Raw genomic sequence first — 25168 nt, 5'->3', positions numbered from 1 at the left:
CCTGCTTGTGATTCACTCAGGTTTTTGGATCTGCAAGTCAATGTTTTTCATCAGATTTAGGAAGTTTTCAGGCTTTATTTCTTTTAAGTATTTCTTTTTTTGCCTCAGTCTCATTCTCTTCCCTTTCTTGGAGTATTATTGCACAAGTATTAAACCTTTTGATTTTGTCCCACGGGTATCTGAAACTGTGTTCGTTTTCCTTTCATTTGTCCCACTTCTTCAAACTGGATAAATTCTATTGATGTGTTAATTGGCTACTCTTTCACCTTCTATCTGATGTTAGTTTTTCCAGGGAATACTTAATTTCAGTTATTGTACTTTTTAGTTCTAGAGTCTCAATTTTTTTTATTGTTTACATGTTTCAGTTCAGTTCTCTATCCGTTTATAATTAAAACACTTTCTTCTAAGTCTGAATACATGTCTAATAGTTGCATTGAGGTCTTTGCTTACTCTAACATAAGGGCTGTTTAATGTTTAGTTCTATTAACTTTCTTTTTCCTTTACTTTGAACCACAATTTACCTGTTTCTAATATGTCTAGTTTTTTTCATTGTTCAGTACTGGACATTGTTTGCAGTCCATTATAGAAATCTGGTTTCTTTCCTGTGGAAGTACATTGGTTAATGCTTTTGGAAGTTTGGTTACTTGCTGATCACTTTGGTCTTAAATTTTACTATTGTGGGAAGCCCATAATATTTCCCAAGTCCTTCTAATTTGATCAGACCTAACCTCTGAACTGTTTTCCTGCACACATTTTCAGAATTTGATTTTAACTTTTATTGAAATGGTTCTAGAGAAGACTTACTAAATATGAATTGACCAGATTCTTTCTTAGTTTATCTTTAGTGCCACAGAATGGGAAAGAGTGGGATAGAAAAATTTCTGATTTTTCTGTGAGTCTTCTTTTTGAATCAGGGATTTAGTTCTGGCTGCTGCTGCTGCTACTAAGTCGCTTCAGTCGTGTCCAACTCTGTGTGACCCCATAGATGGCAGCCCACCAGGCTCCCCCGTCCCTGGGATTCTCTAGGCAAGAATGCTGAAGTGGGTTACCATTTCCTTCTCCAGTGCATGAAAGTGAAAAGTGAAAGTGCAGTCGCTCAGTCGTGTCCGACTCTCAGCGACCTCATGGACTGCAGCCCACCAGCCTCCTCCGTCCATGGGATTTTCCAGGCAAGAGTACTGGAGTGGGGGTGCCGTTGCCTTCTCTGTTAGTTCTGGCTAGTTGGTCATAATTAGGAGTACAATAGATGTTTACTTTTTTAAAAAGTGAAATTGTCAGCTATTAGTTTTTCATGTGTTCTTTTAGCTAAATTTCACTCTGGTAATTGAAACTAATACTTACTCACTAGGTGAAAGATGTGCTTCTCTGTCTTGATGAGCTGTCTAAAGGTTGATTGTCTTTATTAGCTATTACAGGTTTCTTTTTTCCATAAGATGAATGCGGACTGCTCTCACATTTCTCTTTTCTCTGTGGCCCCAAAACTGGAAAACCTTGGCTTCAGATTAATGCCCATTGGATCATTGAGGATAGAGGCTTTTTCTGCTTTGTTCATGTGAAGATAAGGATGGTATCCTGAACAGAGCTAAAAGCAATATGTGAAAACTCAGAGCAAGCATAGGTGAAATGTGGAACGTCACAGCTGCCAGAGAAAGTACAGCTTTTGGAAAAGTCTTACTGGCAGGAAATTGAAGTTGTTAGTGAGAAGGAATCTAAGGTAAATTTAAGGAAAGAAAGTATTCCTTTTCACCATGGCTTAGGGGTCAAAGAACTAAGCATTTTTTGTTGTGGGTTCTTTCTTGCCTTTTTTTTTTTTTTTTTTTTTACTTATAAGGAGATAAATACATGTTTTAGTTGAAGGCCAGGCAGAGAATAAGCAGTTTTAATTTTCAAATAGATAGGTATACTAAAATGGCATCTGAATTCCCAGTGCAGTGCTAGATTGAAAGGACCAAGCCCAGTATTATTTTAAATGTGATTGAGCAGTTTTGGTGTGTATTTGGAATGAGTAAATATATTTTGTCAACCTAGAAGTTTAATTGTTGGGAGAAAAAAATAATTGCATTGTTTTTTGACTTTACTGCATTCAACCAGGGAGGTGAATTGATTGCTCTTAGGTCTTTAAACTTAAGTAAGAGAGAATTACACTTCCCTGGCCAGACATAATAGTATGCACAGTGCATATGTATGTCACTGGTAGAAGCCAGTTTAAATTAATGGAGCTTCCATCAACTACTTATCTGTATCCTCATTAGGAGCCAGCTTTTGGCAAAAAGGTGGCCTGTTTCTTCCCTTGTGACTCACACTCACATGTTGCCTAGAATCTTCAGGCTTCGCCAAGAAAATTTTAGAAACTGAAATAATTCATGTTTTCTTTTTAGGGTTCTCCTTTAGATGTTCTTAAAGATGAAAGAGTTCAGTACTGGATTGAGAATTATAGAAATTTGTTAGATGCCTGGAGGTTTTGGCACAAACGAGCTGAATTTGATATTCACAGGAGTAAGTTGGATCCCAGTTCTAAGCCTTTAGCACAGGTAAGTGCACTGTTTTGGAGAGAATCAAATTGTAACATGCACCTAATAGCCCAGCCAAAAAAAAGAAGTGTTTACAGCATGTTATATAGGGTCAGTTGAGGGTTCAGTTTAATAAATCGCTATTAATAAACTCGTTCTTTTGCTCACGTTGAGTTCCCATTAATGTCTTTGTCTAACCAGACTATACTTTGTGTTTAGTTTTCATGTTTTTTCGATGCTACACTTTCTAACAGTCCTCTCAGTGTCTTGCACTTTAATCTAACACAGAACAAACCGCAGCAGGCCGAGAGGATCTTAGGCAAACCTAACTCAGTCCTCAGACTGTCTGAGTGAGGCTTTCTGGTCTATTCCAAGACCTTTCAAATTTTAACTACTGTATGTTCTTACACTTTGCACTTGGGTATTGTGTTTTTCTGCACTATTATATGTAATAAGGCAGGATTTGTTTAATAGTACATAAATATATATCTATATGTCCAATTACACATAGAAATTTATTTTTTCAAACAGTAGTTTAAAAAACATGAAGTAAGCACTATTTAAAATAAACAAGAATTTACTGTAACACTGTCTTGTTATAACCTAAAAGACTCTTGAAAAGACTCTAAAACTGAATTAACTTTGCTGTGCACTTAAAATTACATGTTATTGTAGATCGACTGTACTTTGACTTAAAAAAAGCAGCATGAGGTCAATTGTTACATAAGCACTTGACATGAGATCACCGTATCTGATTCCAAGTATTAAATCTCATTAGCAGTCAGGTATATCCTCGATGTGAGCACTGGATGGTGCTGTTTTCCTGTTTTAGAAAGTTGAGAAATTACTGTTTGTATTAAAACACCCTGAATATTAATAAAGTAGTGTTACATGATATTTGCTACTACTCTGTATTATACGTGTTTGAGAGTCTAGGAGTTTAATATAAACGTAAAATGAACAGTTTATATTGCTATTATTCCTGAGTTTTAGCTATTTACTATTATAGGCTCCCTAACTCCTTTTTAATCTTAGAAAATGAGTATTTTCTTTAAAAGAAAATTTTGTTCAGAATATTATATCATTGAAATTTGTATCAAAAGTCATTTAGATATTTTGTTATGTCCCAGTGTGAACTCTTATTTAGTCTTTGTTATTCCTAAAATTTGGAATCTAATCCTTCTGAGTTTTCCTGTACCTATCAGTGATGTTAGGAAGAATATAACTAAACAAAGTAACAAGAAGTATTCAAATGATGTAACCGCTAAGTAGAAGTCTTAGAACTAACCGGCTTAGCAGATAACTTACAGTATACAATAAAATTTTAAAAATTATTGAAAGATAATTTGTTAGGATCAAACTTTAGTTATTTTAAATTTTATTCATGAAGTTTGCGTTTTATTTATTTCTCCTTTCATCTCTTTCATAGGTGTTTGTGAGCTGCAATTTTTGCGGAAAGTCCATCTCCTACAGCTGCTCCACTGTTCCCCACCAGGGCCGAGGTTTCAGCCAGTATGGTGTCAGTGGCTCACCAACGAAATCTAAAGTGACAAGTTGCCCCGGCTGTCGAAAGCCCCTCCCTCGCTGCGCACTTTGCCTCATTAATATGGGAACGCCTGTCTCCAGTTGTCCTGGTATGACGTAATTCCATGTAATAATTCAGTATACTTTTTTGAGCTGAAATTGTTTCTACATAATTGATTTAATGATGTTGTAAATAAAAGACATACCACCTTGGGTTTATATTATTTCTAAGAGCAAGCCGCTTTGCTGGCTTGGCAGTTTTTGTGTTCTATAATTTATAAAATCTGTACATTGAAAGTAAACTCTCTATCCACAGTATCTCTAATCACACATGCTTACCAGTTTAAAGTTTGTAAGAAGAGCTTAAATATTAAATAATTATATGCTGTTTTCTTACCACTTTTTCTAAGAGGAGCTCCCTCAAATTTTATGTTTAAAAGTCACTGTGGCCTCATCGAGTAACAGATATCTTGTGTGCATAAAGAACTTTTGATCGTCTGAAAGCCCTTTGACATTTTCTCTTATTTCATCTTCAAAATCTGCCTGTGAAAATATATGCAGAAAGTATTAACCTAGCATTCAGAGTCCTGTCCTTCTAAGTTTTGGTGTTGTTTCTGCTATGTCCGTCAGCTATTTTGTAAATATATGTAGTTTTTTAATGGTTAAAAATACTAGAATTATTGTATACTGCTTAACATCAACATATAGAGAACATTTTTGAGAACAGTAGATAATCAAATATAAATGTACCTAGTGGCTGGAAATATTTCAGCTATTTATATAAGTTAAAAATCATACTAAAGCAAAAATTTTAGCTAGAAACACTTGAACATCTGGCATAGTGGTAAATGAATAAGGAATGAAGAACTGCATCTGATACCAGAATGCCTGTTTCAGTTCCGGCTCTGTGACGTTTAGTCTGCGAGATTGAGAGTCACTTTAACCGACTTATAAATGGAGTGCTGGACTGGGAGATCCTCCTAGTTATGAAACTTTATAATTCTGTTCTGTAGGTTATTCTTGTAAGTAGTCTGTTTTACTGTTGCTTTAACGTCTGAAAGAGATTTGCTAGTAGTATTGTTACTGTTTTTCAGAATAGATTCTTTTTCTAAAGCATGGATTTCTTTTGTCTATCTTACGTATCTTTAGCAGGGCTGCTGCTCACGGGCTTTCTCTAGTTGCAGGGAGCAGGTGCTGCTCTCTAGTTGCGGCGCACGGGCTTCTCCCTGTGGCGACTTCTCTTACTGCAGAGCACGGGCCCCAGGACGTGCGGCTTAGTATTGGTGGCGCATGGCCTTAGTTGCCCCGTGGCCCGTGGAATCTTAGTTCCTGGGGCCAGGGACCGAACTCAGGTTGCTTGCGTTGGCAGGTTGATTCCTAACCACTGGGCCCCAGGGAAGTCCCCCCGCCCCTGCCCCATCCTTTATTTTTAACAAATGTAGTATGTAACGTTTTAGATGCACGTTAGTCTTGACTTGCTTTAATCAAGGACTTTCACTTTTTACATTGCATGTTGACCACTTTTTTTATGGCCTTGAAAGAACGCATTAGTCCCTCAGTTGTGTTCAGCTCTTTATGATTCCATGGACTGTAGCCCGCCAGGTTCCTCTGTCCATAGAATTCTTCAGGCAAGAGGACTGGAGTGAGTTGCCATATCCTTTTCCATCTTTCTGACCCAGGGATTGAACCCAAGTCTCCCCGATTACAGACCGATTCTTTACCATCTGAGCCACCACGGAAGGCGTTACTACTAATAAATAGAAAATAACAATTTGAGATAAAAATCTACTACAATGAGAGAACAAGGAAGCAAAATATGGTGTCTAGTAAGTTCTATGTGAACTTAAATACTGAGAAATAATTGAACTTAATATGTCTTTTGGACCATAAGTCTCAGCAAATTGTAATGGCTAGAGTGCTATTGCTTTTTGCTAGGTACTAGCTTTTCAGGTTTTTCTATTTTTGAAATAGGTAAGAAAAGATAAAAACAGTTTTCTGTTTTAATTTGAAGAAAATTAAACCATAAAGCATTTTAAGCTCTGTTATAGAGGCTATTAATTTAATGAAAAGTCAACACCCAGGTTTATCAAGTCTTAAAACTTTCTCATATTTGCTTCAAATTTTTTTTTTTAATTTGCTGCAGAAATAATGTCTCTATATAAATTTGAATACTTGTTTAATGCACTAAGTTAAGGCTGATTGCTAGGATGACTCAAAGATCCTCATGGAGCTTATGATATATAAATGTATAAATGAGCATGGATAGCTAGCATAAAATAAATTATATGTTCTAGAAAATAAATACTAGTTCAGAATCTTTGGGGCTTCCCAGCTGGTGCCAGTGATAAAGAATCCGCCTGCCAGTGCAGGAGATGCAAGAGATGCAGGTTCAAACCCTGAGTCAGGAAGATCCCCTGGCATAGGAAATGGGAACCCTCTCCAGTATTCTTGCCTGGAGAATTCCATGGACAAGAGGAACCTGGCAGGCTACAGTCCATGGGCTTGGAAACAGTTGGACACGACTGAGCAGCTGAGCATGCCTGTCCACGGGTCCTTTTATCTGTCATTCCCAAATCTCTATAACATTTGAAAAGCCAAAGTTTAGGGGGTTTTTTTGTTTGTTTGTTTGTTTTTTTGAATTTTCAAAATCTCATTTGGCAAAAGAAAAAAATCTGTTCAGGATTGACATGAGGTTATTAAAGTTTTTATTTGTCTTGTTTGTGAACATTCATATATTTCATCACAGAAATACTGTTGTGTTTAATTACAGGATGCTGCCTCAGAGTTTTCCAGGGGGTGTAATTTAATATTTGCTCATTATTTTTCTAACATCCCTAAATATTTCAAATTCTGAAATACACTTGGCTCTCTAAGGTGAATGCTGCTAAGTCGCTTCAGTTGTGTCCAGCTCTGTGCGACCCCATAGACAGCAGCCCACCAGGCTCCCTCGTCCCTGGCATTCTCCAGGCAAGAATACTGGAGTGGGTTGCCATTTCCTTCTCCAATGCATGAAGGTGAAAAGAGAAAGTGAAGTCACTCAGTCATGTCCGACTCTTAGCGACCCCATGGGTTGCAGCCTACCAGGCTCCGATTTTCCAGGCAACAGTACTGGAGTGGGGTGCCATTGCCTTCTCTAAGGTGAATAAGGGGTATTTTAGATATTTTATAAAGAAAATATTAGGCATTTTGAAAGAAGATAACATTGCTTCTGTCTGAAAAACTTCCCCCCCACCCCCCACCAAAATAAAGATGCCATTTAAGCTAGTCCTCTAAAGTTTGATAGATTTAAGTATGTGAAGATTTTAGAGAAGCCTGCCCAGGTTATAGCAGAGTACAAAGTGTGTAGTAGAGTAAAGAGATTGGTAACGATGGTAATCACCACGAGTCTGCAGAGACCACTGAGTAGATGAGTGTGACGGGGTCTAGAGAACAGTGTAGGGAAGTCAGGGGAGCCTGCTTCTGATGTTTAAAGGCAGATTGAACTGAGTTAATTACGGAGCAGTAAGCGTTTTCCTTTTTTATTCTGTAAAATCAGAAGACTCTTGAATTCTTAAAATAGTACCTGCTGCTGCTGCTGCTAAGTCGCTTCAGTCATGTCCAACTCTGTGCGATCCCAGAGATGGCAGCCCACCAGGCTCCCCCGTCCCTGGGATTCCCCAGGCAAGAACACTGGAGTGGGTTGCCATTTCCTTCTCCAGTGCATGAAAGTGAAAAGTGAACATGAAGTCACTGTCATGTCCAACCCTCAGCAACCCCATGGACTGCAGCCCATCAGGCTCCCATGTCCATGGGAGTTTCCAGGCAAGAGTACTGGAGTGGGGTGCCATTGCCTTTTCCGAAAATAGGACCTAATAGAAATCAAATATTGGCTCATGGCAGTGTAAAGATTCAGGTGTACAAACCTCCTTGTAGCTCTGTGTGCAGTTAGAGATGCATCCATCCATGATGCTTTGTGATGCAAATGCCCAGAGTTTCCATAAGTTTATTTAACTGAGGGTTGCAAATTTTTATACAGAGTTGTGCTTTCAAAGTTGGACCTCTTTTGAAGTGTCTCGTTGAATTTATAAGTATACATATTTAGTTATGTTTACAAATTATAAACTAATATTTCACATTAAAAATTATAAACATTATCTAATTAACAGTGCCTGTTTTGCTAAGTACTAGAAATGTTGCAGTAAACAAAACAGACAAAAATCCCTGCCATTATAGAGCTTAACTTTTCGCTGTGATAGATTTGTAAGTTAGATTATATATTCGTTTATTCTTCTTCTTACTGTCATCATTATTGTTTTGTTATTCTAGTTAGTGCCTAAGTGAAACTCTCGTTTCCCCTTACGTATTCTGTGGCACTTACCTTCATGATTCACTATAAATGTTTTAATTTTAAAAGCTGTTTGAGGGACTTTCCTGGCAATTGAGTGGTTAAGACTGTGCTTCCACTGCCAGGGGTGCAGGCTCCACCCCTGGTGGGGACTTAAGATCGTGCATGCTGTTTGGCATGACCAAATATATAAAATTTAAAAGCAAAAATTATTTTTAAAAATTGAAAAATAAAATTAAAGCTGTTTGATCTTTAAAAGCCTTCTCACATAGCAGTGAGGTAGTGTTGTTATTTTAAGCTTTATCAGAAGCCTAAGACTTAATCTGTCCTGGATTCAGTCTGTTTTCTCTATGGATTAGAAGTTACAAAAACAAAGAGGAAATCACCAGTGAGAACTATACACAAAAGTATAAAATGCTTTATCCTTAAAAGGTCTATATTTTCTTTCTCCCCTCTTTTCCTTCCTTTCATTATTAATTGTTTTTATTAAGCTTTTAGGAAGAGTTTCAGTGTGTATATATCTTAAATCCTTGAACCACCTTTATATCCTTTCATCTTCATACCATTACAAAATGATATAAGTATATTAAAAAACTGTTTTGCAAGACTGTCCCAGCAGTAGTGTAGCAATGACCCAGGTGAACTTTTGAATATAGCATTATGTCTTAATAGGTACACAGTTGCTTATTTAAGCTTAATATTTTTACTTATCTTTCTATCCTTTTCTCTATATACAGTCATAAAATATTTTGATTTGCTGTTTTAGACCGAAATGAAACATATTCAGGTGGCCAAAATTAATAGAATGAGGATTTTTCAAGCATTGCAAGTTACATAAATGTGTGTGTGTGAATGTAAATGTATAAATAACATTTTTCTTCAATTTTTTGTGGACTCTAATACAAATGTCTAGAAATGTACACATCACGTACTGTGATAAATCAGTCGTCAGTGAGTCTCCCATCCTGCTTAAGATAATACTGTCTATACCAATGCCTTGGGTCATTTCTCCCTGCCTCTTCACACCTCTTTGGGCTCCTCCTCAAAGGTCACTACTGTCCTAAACCATCTATTAATTTCGTCTCTTGCTTGTCTGTAGTTTTATCACACATTTACTTTTGCCTGTGTTTTAAACTCTATAAATGAATCAAATGGCATATGTCCTTTGACTTGCCGTTTTTACTCAGCCTTAGAGGTTTTTGTATTTTAGTTTCAGTTGTGCTGATGAGTGTAGTTGTGATTTATTCATTTTTATTACTACTTACCATTTATGACTGTAACACAAATTCTTCCATGGGACATTTGTTTCTTTACAGATTTTTATTATTATGAACATTTCTGCACAGAAGTTTCTTTAGTTCATTTTCATGGAAGCCAAGGGATTCCCTCATGACTCAGTATAAGGAATCTGCCTGCAGATCAGGAGACCTGGGTTCAGTTCCTGGATTGGGAAGACCCCCTGGAGAAGGAAATGGCAACTCATCCCGGTATTCTTGCCTGGAGAATATATGGGTATAGGAGCCTGGCAGACTATAGTCCATGGGGTCTTAAGAGTCGGACACGACACAGTGACTAAATCGCCAGAGAGTTGCTGAGTCATACTGTTTGCTAATGTTGTATTTAGGATTTTATGTCTGTTCAGGAGGGAGATTGGCCTGTAATCTTTTTTATGTTACCTTTGTCTGGTTTTGTTAGCAAAGTTATACCTGCCTATGAAAGGCATTGGGGAATTTCCCCTCTTTTCCTATACGTTGGAAAAGTGTGTGTGTGTGCTGAGCCGCTTCAGTTGTGTCTGACTCTTTGCGGCCCTGTGGACTGTACCCTGCCAGTTTCCTCCATCCATGGGATTCTCCAGGCACTGGAGTGGGTTACCATTTCATCTTCCAGGGGATCTTCCCAACCCAGGGATCAAACCCACGTCTCTTATGTCTCCTGTGTTGGCAGGTGGGTTCTTTACCTCTGGTGCCAATTGGGAAGCCCTGAAGTTTGTGTAGAACTCACCTGTAAACCAAACTTGGTATTTTCTTTATGAGAAGATTTTTAAACTATACTGATGATTTCTCTAAAATTGTTAATTCGGGTTACTTCTTAGTAGGTTTGATAATGTCTGTTTTTCCACTTATTATTGACTGTTAAAAATACAAGAAATTCTGGTTATTATTTTTCAATCTAAACTGTATTCTAACATTAAAACTGCTGTTTCAGTATGATGTGTGATTTGTATTTTGACATAATTTCAGATCTACCTTTTAAGAAATTTTGAATCAAGTATTATGCTATAGTTAATGAAGATCATTGTTTTTAACCCATAGGAGGATCCAAATCAGATGAAAAAGTAGACTTGAGCAAGGACAAAAAATTAGCTCAGTTTAACAACTGGTTTACATGGTGTCACAATTGCAGGCACGGTGGACATGCTGGACACATGCTCAGCTGGTTCAGGTAATCAGTACTTTCCTTCTTTAGTAGGCTTGGGGTGGCAGGAGATAAAGCGGAGGGCCTTTTGAACACTTCAGGTTTATACAGCCAGGGGATGGATGGGTTTGATTTTTACTGCCACTTAACACAGATGATGCAGACATTTGTATCACTAGTTTGTATAATCTTAAACTATAAAATTAATACTTACAGTTTAAGAAACTTTAATAAATGTATGGGTTAAATGTTTGAAAAGCATTATTTAACTTTATTTAGAGAAAGGATATATTTACAGTTTTTTACAACTGACTGAATATCCCATCATATATAAGGTCTAGTATGTAACTGAGTTAAACGATAGAATTCATGTCAAACTCCTGTAATAGTTATCTTTTATATAAGCTTGTTATGTAGAAAATAAACATTTCATACAAAGGAGACTCAAGATCATATTTAACTCTTACTTTGAGGGCTTCCCTTATAGTTTGGTTGGTGAAGAATCCGCCTGCAATGCAGGAGATCCAGGTTCGATCTGTGGGTCGGCAAGACCCCCTGGAGAAGGGATAGGCTACCCACTCCAGTATTCTTGGGCTTCCCTTGTGGCTCAGCTGGTAAAGAATCCGACTGCAGTGTGGGAGATCTGGGTTTAGATCCCTGGGTTGGGACGATCCCCTGGAGAAGGGAAAGGCTACCCACTCTAGTATTCTGTCCTGGAGAATTCCACGGACTGTACGGGGGTCCAAAGTCCGTGGGGGTCGCAAAGAGTCGGACACAACTGAGCGACTTTCATCTCACTTTGGGTGCTGCCAGTGGCCCTGCGCTCTTCATTGCTATAACTTTTGCACCCAGTTTGTCACACTGGCATAAACCTAAACTCTGAGCACAGACTGTTATGGTCATAACTGTAAATGAGATACATTTAGAAAGGAAAGCTGTTCATTTTTCAGTAACTTTGCCCCATATTCAGCTTGGTGCTTATTTCTAGTTTAATGCTTTTGGTCTTCAGGTTTTTAATTCCTGTATCTTTCCAAATGCCATCTTGAAAACTTGCATTAAAAATATGAATAGGCTATATGATAAATGTGTGTAGGTACGTGTAGTTTAGATTTTTAACTGTGACTTGACTTGTGTTTCAGGGATCACACCGAGTGTCCCGTGTCTGCATGCACGTGTAAATGTATGCAGTTGGACACAACAGGGAATCTGGTACCCGCAGAGACTGTCCAGCCATAAAATGCTGTCACCTGAAGAGGCACCTTCAAGTGCAGAGCTCCCTAACAGAGGTCCTTCGTAGCTCAGAAGCGTACCTCAGAACAAGCCACTCATGACTTTCCTATAATGGGAAAATAAATCATTCTATCAAATCAGCAATTTGATGTTTGAGTGATTTTGATATACTTGACAGAGACAAATGCTGCTGAAATGAACATCAGAGTGTGAGCATCAATTCTGTTCAGTAGGTTGAAGACGTTCATTTTGGAAAGAACTTCCTCGGGTTTTGTTGAAATTATGAGTGCTCTGCAAGCAGCTTCTGGAATCACTAAGAACAGACCTTGAGCCCATACCTGTTACGTTGAAATTGGATATCTTTCAGTAAAATCTGCACACTTTGAAATAGAATAATTTGAATAATTTAGTGGTTGAGATAGTAGTTTAAGCTCAACCGTGGTTAGTTTCCTTTCAGATAATATTGTGGGTTTTTACTTTTAGAATTAGAAAGACTCCTCCTACCCTACACTGGAGAATTATATCTCAGTGTATGATTGATACATATTTTTTAAGGAGTCTTTTCTCTCATACACTTTGATTTTAAGATAAATCTGTTGGCACTGACATTTACTGTCTTCCTAAGAAAGGTCAAAATTGAGAATGTGTCTTATGACTTTTTCTCATATGAAGAGAAAAATATGCACCATTTTAAGGAAAAGTGTATAAAATTTTCCATTTCCACGTTTTGCTTTCCCAGTGTCCTGATTTGTCTTCCAGGGTTTCTTTCCCTGTTAATTCATCAACTTATGCTCATCTTCTGGAAGCACTGTGCAGAATGCAGAGTCTGTACAAGGTTTTATGTGACCAACCATTCAGCATAATCTGTATGTCCCTACTGTGAGAGCCCCTCTTGTAGAATATTCTGTTTTTTCAAAGGTAGATGGAGATGTTGAGGAAAACAGAGTCACTTTGGAGACAATTTCATCTTTTTACATTTCTAAAAATAAGTATATCTGGGCCAATACAGGGATTTCATTTTAAAATTTTATTTTTTCCCTTTTCACAGCTAAATAGTTAAAAGAGAAATACAAAGATTTATAACATCATCTGACATATGCAGAGGACTGAATTTCATAGTTGAAGTTTGACTTTTAGAAAAATAGTAAGCCTGAAACTTAGATTTTGAAGAAGAAATATCTTATAGAATTTCAGAAGCTTTTATTTTAGCCATTTTACCTGGTAAAACTAAGATCTATTAGATTAATTTGAGATAAGACCTAAGTCCTGAACAAAGGCAGATTAAATTTATTTTTTGCTTTGAGGTCTTTTTACAAAAGGTCCTTTTCTAGGAAAAAATTGCGTATCTACAGTAAACATCTCATCAAGACGATCTTTTGTTTAAATCAAAGAACTGGAAATAGTTGTCGTGTGTGTGTGTGTATTTGGGTTTTTTAAACAAAGATTGTTACTAAGGGGACTTTTTCTAGTCTTCTAAGTAAGTCTTCCTGATTTTACTTTATTAAAATATAACCTTTTCCCTTAAAGTTGCTTCAGGTGAAGTGTTTCTTTCAAATTTACTCTGTCCATTGTATGAAAAATTGGCTTTAAGGTCAAACTGTCATATACATTTTTATTTCTCCTTAGCTAAAGTAAGGTAAATTTTTTGAGTTGACATTTAGGTTAGGGTTATATCTAAAATATGTAATTTTTGGAAATACTATATAGGACATAAAGTCTGTTATATAATATGCTTGTTTATAACCAAAGGGTGACATTTTTACAAATAATTGTTTAAACCAATGTGTCAGTCTCCTAATATTTTCTGTGATCTCAAATATTCCTGTAAGATGTTTATTATGCTTATTTTGCATCTCATTGTATATGGACCATGAAAATAGGTTAATTTTTCATTTTTATTACTAGTTCACTAATATTTGGGCTTAGAAAATGAGAGATTTTACGTAAACATGTTAAATAGAAGTGTTTAATAAAGATGTTTTTATTATTAAAAAAATTGACATCAACACACCTAATCTAGAAATTGTATATGACCACTCTGCAAATAATACAGTTAAGATAATATCTGTTACTTTGGTGGCAAATCTGATACTTAATATTAGAAGTAACTTTTTTTGTCGACTCTGTTTTTCAGCTTTCCAGAATGATGATTCTTTAAAATGGTTTATTTTAAAAGTGTCTTTCCATTGTCAGTGCTACACACAGTAAGTATTAGAGTTAGGAACAGTGTAGTTCTGTGTTTAATTGCATGGCTGAATGTAATTTCAGTCACTCATTTACAGATACTCAAAGTATGGGCTTTGAAATTCAAATTATAATCCTAGCCCCAATGTCTTGGCTAAGTGACCTAACCTTTTTGAGCTTCAATTTCCTAATACGTTTCTCCTTCATAGGGTAATTGGGAGTGTTAGGTTATGAAATAAACATGGAGTGTTATATCTTTGTCACAGAATGCTCTGTAAAAGTAGTGCTTAACAGTCATTGTTACCTAATCTTTATTGGTTACCCATGTGTCAGTACATTTTAATTAAATGTGGTATACTTTAAACAAAGTATAAATTCCTCTCAGTAGTAAACATTTCCCAAGGGCTTGTTTTCCCAAATCTGAATCAATACAAATCTTTCTTTTGAGATAAAACTTCACTACTTTTGTATATCCTGTATTTTGACTATTACTTCTTCCCTATATGAAGAAGTCCTCTGAACAACCACCTAGGATTTTAGTGTGACAGAAGAGGGAACCCAGGGATGAAAATTAAAATTTGGATCAGTGTATACAGCTGACTGGCAACTCGTGAAAACTTGAGGTTGTTTTCATATCTATGTGCAACTCTTACATCCTGGCCTTCATAGGAGAAAATATCTAGGATTTTCTCAGTGTAGTCCTTCCTTTCCTGCCATTCTTTTATACTTGATGTTCATTTAAGTTAAAATTTTGGGGTAGTGGTGGTAATAAAAAAGGAAGTACACTGTGAAGTCTATTTTCCCTTGGGATAGCTATATAAATTCATAAATAAAGTGAATATCTGCTTGGCTGGTGGCTCGGTCGTAAAGAACCTGCTTACTAATGCAGGAGATGCGGGTTTGATCCCTGGGGAAGGAAATGGCAACCCACTCCAGTGTTCTTGCTTGGGGAATCTGCTGGACAGAGGAGCCTGGCGGGCTGCCGTCCATGGAGTCACTAAAGAGTTGGACAGAACTCAGTGACACAGCAGCAACCACGAAGTGAATATCTAATCCCACAGTATGTTACTGAGAATAGTAGTTACTATTGGTGCTTCTTACGTGCCGGGTACCATGCACATTACCGTGTTTCAGGCCTCACGGTAGCCCTGTGAGGCAGATTCGCTATTACTGTTCCCATTCTACACGTGAGGTGGTTAAGGGGTAGGGACGTTGGGTCACTTGTGCTAGGTTATACAGCTAATTACAGCAGAGCCAAGACTTAGACTCCAGTAGTGTGACTTCCCAGTTTGCGCTTCTCATGTTTCATACTTCTCTGTCCTACTTTGTGGGCTGTGTATCAGAGGATAATCCACCACGACAAAGGAGGGTTTACTATATTTACTATTTATACACCAAAAGAGAAAAGCAAGCAAACAAACATGTCAGTGGCTTTCGGGATACAAAAGGCAGTTGATAAAATCTAAACATTGGTTCCTGATCTGTACTTTCATTCTGTTTTTAATCATGAAAAGGAAATATTTTTCCTCCATTTTTCCCTGTCCCAATTTTATTGTCTGTCTCAAATAGCCAATATCAACATAGTGAGGAAATCCTAGAATCCTTCCTGTTACAGCCTAGCATAAAACAAGTATTACGTGGTTCCCACAGGTTCTGCACACAGCAGTGCAGAAGGGGAGAGTGGGTGAAGGCACAGCTTTGCTCTTTTCCAAGTCCTTAAGGTTTGGTGTAGCAGAAATACCATAAACTGAGAAGGTGAGCAAACTGGTAAGCTGCAACATGCATACGAATAAGACCCTTAACTGACAAAGAGTGTTTTCAGGTCCATAAGGAAAAGACACAAGTGGATAATATTTTCAAGGATTTGTACAGTCAAAATGGCCAATAAACATTAAGATGGTAATAAAGTAATGTTAATTAAAATGACAAAAGGATACTGTTCACTTGCCAGTATAGATTAGAATAATATGCGTTTTCATGGCTATGGGAAAGGAACATTCTCAGATAACTTGTAAGAGTATATTATTAGTACACGTTTTCCTGAGGACAAAAGTCTTAAAAAGCTTCATACCCTTTGACAGATGGATTTGGGAATAGTTTCTGGGAGATTAATTGGATAAGTGCACAAAAGTTTATGTTTTTATGAAATCACGTTTATAATAAATTGGAAATTTGTGTTCAATAATAAGAGTAAAGAAATTGTCACATACATATAAGCTATTTGTGCAGGATACTCACAAACTATTCAAATAGTATGGGTGTTTTTATTGACAAAGAATGACATGATATATTTATAAATGGAGGGAAAGGCAAGTTACAGGATAGTCTATATAGAATATATTCGCATGGGACACTATAGGAGAGTATTTACAAAATTTTAACAGTGGTCATCTTTCAAGAGTAGGATTTTAAGTGGCGTTTTTCTTATCTGCACCTTCTAGTTTTTCTGCAATAAGGATGAATATATAAACAAATACGTATATCACAGCATCTTTTGTGTGAGCAGTTTCTCAGTCATGTCTGACTCATTGCCATCCCATGGACCGTACCTGCCAGGCTCCTCTGTCCATAGAATTTTCCAAGCAAGAATACTGGAGTGGGTTACCCTTCCCTGCATCAGGGCACCTTTGGGAAGACTCGAGGCGGGGATCAAGCCCGCATCTCTTGGGTCTCCTGTGTTGGCAGGCCAGTTCTTTACCACTAGTGCCACCTGGGAAACCCCATCACACACACCTTAATGGCTTTTATAAAAATTACCCATGACCTGGTATCTTGTTTTTACCATAATTAACAATCAAATTATTCTCTGACCTAAAGATACTTGCTATAAGCTATTATGAAAAATCAAAACATTTAATTGTTTAGAAAGCATTTTTCTAGATTTCATATTCTACAGTAATATATAGGAATAATAAACAGATGCAGTTCTTTCTCTTAATCGTCTCTTTCATCACATTTGGAAAAAGTGCATTTAGTTCTCCATTTAACACATTGGAAAATGGATCCATAAGGTAATTCTGACTTTCCTGAGGTAGTTTGGTTCAGTCGCTCAGTCGTGTCTGACCCTTTGTGACCCTATGAATAGCAGCATGCCAGGCCTCCCTGTCCATCACCAACTCCCGCAGTCCACCCAAACTTGTCCATTGAGTCGGTGATGCCATCCAACCATCTCATCCTCTGTCACCTCCTTCTCCTGCCTTCAATCTTTCCCAGCATCAGGGTCTTTTCAAATGAGTCAGCTCTTCACATCAGGTGGCCAAAGTATTGGGAGTTTAAGCTTCAGCATCAGTCCTTCCAATGAACACCCAGGACTGATTTCCTTCAGGATGGACTAGTTGGATCTCCTTGCAGTGCAAGGGACTCGCAAGAGTCTTCTCCAACACCACAGTTCAAAAGCATCAATTCTTCGGTGCTCAGCTTTCTTTACAGTCCAATTCTCACATTTATACATGACCACTGGAAAAACCATAGCCTTGGCTAGACTTTTGTTGACAAAGTAATGTCTCTGCTTTTTAATATGCTGTCTAGGTTGGTCATAACTTTCCTTCCAAGGAGTAAGCGTCTTTTAATGTCATGGCTGCGATCACTATCTGCAGTGATTTTGGAGCCCCCCAAAATAAAGTCAGACACTGTTTCCACTGTTTCCCCATCTATTTCCCCTGAAGTCATGGGACCGGATGCCTTAATCTTCGTTTTCTGAATGTTGAGCTTTAAGCCAACTTTGTCACTCTCCTCTTTCACTTTCATCAAGAGGCTCTTTAGTTCTTCCCTTTCTGCCATAAGGGTAGTGTCATCTGCATATCCGAGGTTATTGATATTTCTCCTGGCAATCTTGATTCCAGCTTGTGCTTCATCCAGTCCAGCGTTTCTCATGATATACTCTGCATATAAATAAAATAAGCAGGGTGACGATATACAGCTTGGACATACTCCTTTTCCTGTTTGGAACCAGTCTGTTGTAACTGTTGCTGAGGTAGTGCTATATCATTAATGACTTTATTTCAATCTTCTCTCTCCTCATTGTTCCTCATGATGTTTTCTGACTCCTGTGTTTTGGCTCTGGGCCTGTGGCTGTACATCTGTCCTTTGTATTTAGAAATCAGATGATTATTGTCCAATCCAGGTTAGACTGCATTTTACTCAACTCATTTCCAGTAATTTAAGAAGATGCTGATATTTAAGTGTTGAATTCTGAACATTCCTGCATGTCTGTGCTTCCAGCAAACAACCAGGCATTAGCATGCTTAAATGTGCTGGACACTCAAAGGTTATGATTTCAAAGGGTTGATGGCACCGCCGTTGCCTTGGAGGAGCTGTCTAATGGAAGAGGTAGACATGAGCATTGTTTTCAGCAGACTCAAATTCACTCAGATTAATATTTGTAATTGCTAGAAAGAGTATCATAATAGCATCTTGTCTCTCTCGGTAGGCCAAAATAAATGTCAGTTTATTTTATTTAATTTTCTAATTTTAGACTTTCAAACTTATTTTCTAATTAGAAATAATTTGAGGAAGTAGAGGTCCATTACATTTTTCAAAAATGCAATTTTCTTGCTGATCTATTAATAGTATAGTATTTTTAAATGTTTTGCTAAGAAGGTAACTAGGATTAAAGGATAATTTATGTAATGTCAGAAATAGCAGCAATAATAGTAATTCAGTGAATACAGTTCTTTCATCATTCAATTTGTGAAAAGCATGTTGCCATAACTTAATTTCATGACTGGAAATTGATATAGGAATCTAGTTAGACTCTTAAAATATAAAGTCATAAAGACAAGAGTAGTCTAAAGAGCATTTGAAGGGAGTAATGTATCATAACGGAGAAGGCAATGGCACCCCACTCCAGTACTCTTGCCTGGAAAATCCCATGGACAGAGGAGCCTGGCAGGCTGCAGTCCATGGGATCTCGAAGAGTCGAACACCACTGAGCGACTTCACTTTCACTTTTCATTTTCCTGCATTGGAGAAGGAAATGGCAACCCACTCCAGTGTTCTTGCCTGGAGAATCCCAGGGACAGGGGAGCGTGGTGGGCTGCCGTCTCTGGGATCACACAGAGTTGGACACGACTGAAGCGACTTAGCAGTAGCAGCAATGTATCATAAATTTGAAAGAGACATTTTCATAGGAAACCATGCAAATTGTTAGTCTTACATCTTTTTACATGAGTAATATTAGCTCCACTTACATATACACACATGGGAGAGAGGGTAAGTGGGAGTGTGTGGGGATGTGTTTGCAAGAAAGTCTGGAGCTTGAGAAGGCAAATGTCAAAATTCATGTTTGTTCACATTTTATTACATTGCAGCCAGATACTTGGTTGATGACAGTTTAAGAAGTTGCCACTACCAAACGTGGTAGGTAAAGCTAAGTATCCTTCTTAGTATCAAGTAATTTGATAGCTGATTATTTTATAGTAAAAATTTGCTGCAGAGTTCCTCTGCTACACGTGTTAGTTATATCAAAGGAGAAGTACTTTCCTTACCAATTTTGGAATTTGTATTATTCATTAAGCAGGTATACTTGATATTTGTATAATATGAGCGTGTAGCTTTATGGCACATAAATGTCCCCCAAGGACGATGAAGATATTTAATTTATGGAGCAAAATATTCAGCAACTTGATAAGTGTGGGGAAGTTAGTATGTTTTCTCATCTTAAATATTCTGATCTTCTCCTTCCATTCTTCAAAAATGGAATGCAAGGTCAGTTGTGACTCTTAGGACAAACACACCATTTTTAAAAGATAGTTTCTGAAATACGTAGAATTCTTTTTGAAAAAGTGTATATAATTCTCCCGGTGAATTATAAGATACTGCTAGCTTCCAGAAGAGAATTTCTTCAGGCTGGGAACATTATTTTCCACTGGAAACATAATACATAAACTATAGATAAGCTGGGGCAGATTCTGAAGGTCATTTCTTTTGGTAACATTGTTCACCTAATTTGGTGAACATACAATATTTTTAAGTCTATTTCATTGAATTCTGTTTACCTCTGTCTTCAGAAAATACTTGCATGAATTATAGAATACATCTGTTCCTTCTAGAGATCTGAGGAGCTTAAAATGTGTTTTATCCTTACTGCTGATAAAACATATACTGTGCAGATAAATGAACCAAAAAGTAATTAATACCTTTTCTGCTTTGCCTCTTTTATTTCGCAGTTCTTTTAGAGTTCACTCCCAATATGCAGGATTCTACAGATTTCTAAATAACCTTTCCGATATCTTACGTTAAAGTTTGAGGAGTGTATATTTTCTCAAACAGAGATGTCTGAGCAGAGTGAGAATGAATTCTCATAGAACAAAACTTGCCAAGCATATGTGATGAAACTGTAGGGAAAAAGAGCCCAACTCTAATTTTCAATAAAGCTTAAAAATAGCTACCCTGTTATTATGTATGAGGCCTGACAATTGACATTTCTCATTTTGGCAGCATTCACCTACAGCCCCCTGTCAGGAACTGAATGTGTTCATCTCCGGGGTGAATGATTAATGAGCTGTCTATCATTTCCACTGCTTTGTACCAAGTGGTAGAGGCTTCCCTTGATCATATTGCAGCCATCAGCATCATTACTGAAATTGACTGTGCCTTGAGAGGGTTATACTAGACCAGTAGATTAGCATTTAAATAAAGAATTAACTTATGGCATTAAAAATAAAGAATCCTTTCAGAGTCACTCTGTCACACCTGGTAAGGTGGTTCTGTTTTGTGATCAGCCACCATCGTAAAACCTTAGATTGAGCAAAGAAGGATGGAAAAAGGCATAGAGTTGTTCTTGTTTTGAGTGCATCGCAGTAAGATTTCCACACTTTTCACTCTCTATTAGTCATTGTCATGTTGTATGAAATAACATTTATGAAATTATGCAACTTGCATGCAGTGATGAACAATAAACTTGCCAAAGTATTGTGTTTAGAGAAGTGAGGGGGTAAAGACATTTTTGAAAGGCCAGAATTCGTCCAAAGAAAAAAGTTGGAGGATTGAGACAGACAGATGATACTCAGATACAGTGAAGTGAGACTTTTCTAATTTTTCAGCAAGCAGATGTGAGAATGAGGAGATAAGAGCATCGTAATTCAGGTGTCTTGATGACGTCTTCATTTCTAAAACAGATGGCAGAGCATGAAGGTCTGTAGAGGCCTAGAGAAAAAGTGACAGATTATAGTTTTGGTAAAGTGATACCCAAAGAAAACAGCTGGACCTCAGAACTTCTAGTTTAGCGTCTCCACCCACTCCTGGAATAACCGCCTGAGAGTTCTCCGTATTACTGAATTTAAACTTCCCCCTCAGCTACTTTTGTCTTCCAGCACATGACTCTCGTCATTCCCCTATATTTTCCCACTGTTTCCTGTCTCTGCTCTCTCCTGATTTTCATGAGACCAGCTGTTTAATCTACTGGATTAAGACAACTTCTTGAAATTATATTGGTCACCCAATCAAAGTGTCCATTTTCTTTACAGCTGAAACTGGCTATACAATGAAATGTAGCCATCACTGGTTTTTCTCAGTCCGTCTGCCTTCAGCCTGCATTGATTAAGATTCTATTAGTTCGGCTGTGGGTGATGGTATTGTGGGTTTTCATCTTTTTTCTGGTTTGTGTGTATTTTAAGAAGCTAGAAAAGACAGCTTTGAGTACTGCTAAGTAGAGGACAGTTTTACCTAACGAGATTGACATAAATGAGACTTGTATTTTGGAAAGTGGGCAGAATATGGTTACAATAAGAGGAAGCGATTTTGTGATATGAAAAAACGTGGGAACATGAATTATGCAAGTGGACCAATAACAAAACTTCCTTTATATGTTAACATTCACAATTGACAAGTGACTTCTCAGTTACCATGAGATGAACAGATTAGGCTCAAGTGAGCTGGAGTTTGGTGAGTGACCACACCCTTCTTCACCCTGACACAAGTTGCTCATCAATTACCCTCTTTTTTTCAGAAACTTTTTCTGCTTTGTTTTGGAGGCAGCAACTACGGACTGGTCATTCACTGGTTTGCCATTTTTAGCTCCAAAATTTGGTATGCTCTGACCAATTTTTATTCAAATGTGTGGGTTAAAACTAACAATTCATGATTTTAAATATTTCATGAGTCATTTTTGTCTGTGTACTGAGTCCAGCTAAGTAGAAATTACCTATTTCCACGTTGTAGTATTATACATAGTATATATAATTGTAGCATGTTGTTAGTTAAATGTATAATACACAAATGTAATACATTGTAAATAAATAATATTGTATAAATGTACAGTGTTTGTTATAAAATATTATTTTACATTGTGTATTTTAATATCGTTGTAATATATTCAAACCCTATATGAATAAAACTCTTATTTGCATGCCTGCATTCTTATGAATGGAAATGAATAAATTTGTTTCCTAGGAACAAGTTTCCGTAGCTCATGAACACTTAAGTATTTCTCATCAGTGCTCTAGAAGTTTTTCCCTAAACAAAGCAGTCTTTGTCTTTTTCATGACGTAGTTTTTCTATTTTAGCACACGTCAGTTTTGAAGTCTGTAATCTGCATCACATATAACCTGCAGGTTGTGAGTGAGGCAGCCACTTTCTCCTTTACTGGAAAGGGGAATGTATTCTGTGCCACCGTGTAATTTGCTTTGCAACAGTTATTGCTGTTTGTAACCAGATCTTGTGATCGCAAGACACACGTAGCTGAATTTAGAATCTGTTGAGAACACAGAAGGCGGCATGACTGCTTCTAAATGTCATTGATTTAATGATTTTAACTCATAAAAAATTTTAAAGTTCAAATGCATGAATCCAAATTATTCATTTCTGAAATGTACTTTAAATAAATTCGGCAGTGTTCTGTTGTTGCAAATGGTTGTCTATGCATTAGTTTATTTTTCCAAGTCTCTGCAGTTTCCTAATGCTTCCAGTGAGACAGTTTATCAGACTGCTTATCTCTAGATTCTGTTTTTAAAATTATAGAAGCCAAATGTCATGGGTAACAGACTTTGTAAGGAGTCCACACCTAGAACCATATCGTGCTTTATAATCCTTTCTAGCCCCTTGATTAAGGAATCATAGATGTAAATATAACTGGTTCTTTTACCAATTATTGCAGATGAAGTTAACAAATGTTAAGCACTGAAAGAAGCAAACAGGGAAACATTATTTTTGTTTAAGCTATCTTAGGTACAGTTTTTGAGTTCAAATGTACTGGCAGTTGTATTTTCCCTGCTCTTTTTTTTTTTTTTTTTTTTTTTGGCGTAAAATAAGTTCTTAAATTTGTACGTCAAATAGGTTTATATTATAAAACAGAAGGAAGAAAGCAACACAACGTATTTTATTCATCTTGAAATGACATTTTAACGTTTTCTCTGCAAAGGATAAAGTAGGATATTAATGCCATTTTTAGCAGGTTAATATTCCTGTGACAAATAATGGTAATCGATGACTGTCCCATTCTACCTCCACTGAGGTTTACATTTAGGAAAGTCGCATTGTACAAGTTCATGATGAGAACACAGGAAAGAACAGAAGGCTTTGCAGTTGTCTTAAATTCTTTTTTTTGGAAACAAGTGGGGTAAAAATATATACGTACCATATCTCATCTTGAGTTGTTTTCGTGACTTAATCATACCACTGAGAGTGAAGGAAATTGCCCAGTGGGTCAATTCCACTAGGTCACTGAGTTCTAAAAGAAAGAGAAGTCAACAAATTCCCCTGACTTGGAGGCCGTGATTCTAATTCCTAGGTCCTCCCTTGATCCATAATATGTTCATCTGGAAAACATTTAATAATTTCTGAGGAGATTTCAAGATGAGGCAGCTCCTAGTCCACTGTCTGCCTTTCATAAATGGTCAAATACATGACTGACTAAGGCATAATATCTCTGAGCCAAATGAAAAGAACAATCGGCTCACCAGAACCCTGATCACTTAAAAGATGAATCTCTTGAAAGAAATATATTTTCTCGTCAGGTCTAATGTTTTCATAACACTTAAGCTTCCTCAAAAGCTAAACAAAAATATTAAAATATTTAAGAGAAATGCAATAGTATTTTTGATTTTCTATAGAGATATGCTAAAGTCATTTAATGCAGTTTGGCTTTAAATAATCATTGTATATTAAGTGAATTAATGAAAATAAATGTTAAGATCTAAATAATATTAATTTCCAAAATGAATATCTAAGGTAAAAATAATGTTAAATTATCTAGCTTTTTAACTAGCATTTATTCAGTAGAAGAATTTCTCCTTACTGATTATACCTCAAGATTCAGGGTGACAAGATACCAAGATCTTTCATTGAAACCATTTTTTAAAACCTATAATTACTAAATTTTATTGCCTCAATATAACATTTTCTGGTGAGAGATTCTTCTTACCAGCCAAGATAATTGCCTTATTTTCCTGGGGAATATTTTAACGTTGTGTGAAAAGTGAAGAGTCTTTTTAAAAAGGGGGCTACTTAAGTCACAGTGTCATCAATGGCATTGCCCAAAACTTTTTACACTGCTTACTTATTTTCCTTCCAGCTTATGAAACTTGGCCTTCCCTGGTGGCTCAGACAGTAAAGAATCTGCCCACAATGCGGGAGACCTGGGTTCGATCCCTGGATTGGGAAGATTTCCTGGAGGAGGGAATGGCAACCCACTCCAGTATTCTTGCCTGGAGAATCCCCATAGACAGAGGAGCCTGGTGGGCCACAGTCCATGGGGTCACAAGGAGTTGGGTACGACTGAGCGACTAAGCACAGCACAGTGCTCAAGAGTTTGAGAACTGGCTCAAAGCCTTCTCAGTTTTGCATCTTAACTAATGTATTACATAGAGTCCGCAGGGATTGTTGTTCTTTACTCACCCACCTACAGAAATAATCTGGTTTAAAAATAATTTTCCATATGTGAAAGCACGGCATACGCGTGTGCTGTTGCTTCAGTCATGTCTGACTTTTTGCAACCTGACCCCGTGGGCTATAACCCACCAGGCTCCTCTGTCCATAGGAATCT

At 37.1% G+C, this 25168-nt stretch overlaps 1 protein-coding gene across 6 annotated transcripts in view; it reads left to right on the top strand.

Moving 5' to 3' along the window:
- MIOS (meiosis regulator for oocyte development) overlaps nt 1-12147 on the top strand; it is a 36289-nt gene extending 24142 nt beyond the window's left edge. For all 6 annotated transcript variants that reach the window (XM_018047379.1, XM_018047376.1, XM_018047381.1 and 3 more), the window contains 4 exons: nt 2379-2531; nt 3940-4144; nt 10671-10800; nt 11913-12147. In XM_018047379.1, coding sequence (XP_017902868.1) covers nt 2379-2531; nt 3940-4144; nt 10671-10800; nt 11913-12009 — 585 coding nt within the window. In that variant the 3' untranslated portion in view covers nt 12010-12147. The remainder of the gene's footprint in view (nt 1-2378; nt 2532-3939; nt 4145-10670; nt 10801-11912) is intronic.

This window comes from Capra hircus, chromosome 4 (genome assembly GCF_001704415.2).
Source record: "Capra hircus breed San Clemente chromosome 4, ASM170441v1, whole genome shotgun sequence".
Taxonomy (NCBI): Eukaryota; Metazoa; Chordata; class Mammalia; order Artiodactyla; family Bovidae; genus Capra; species Capra hircus.
The sequence above is the reverse complement of the archived record's forward strand: the minus strand, read 5'-3'. Positions and strand labels throughout refer to the sequence as shown.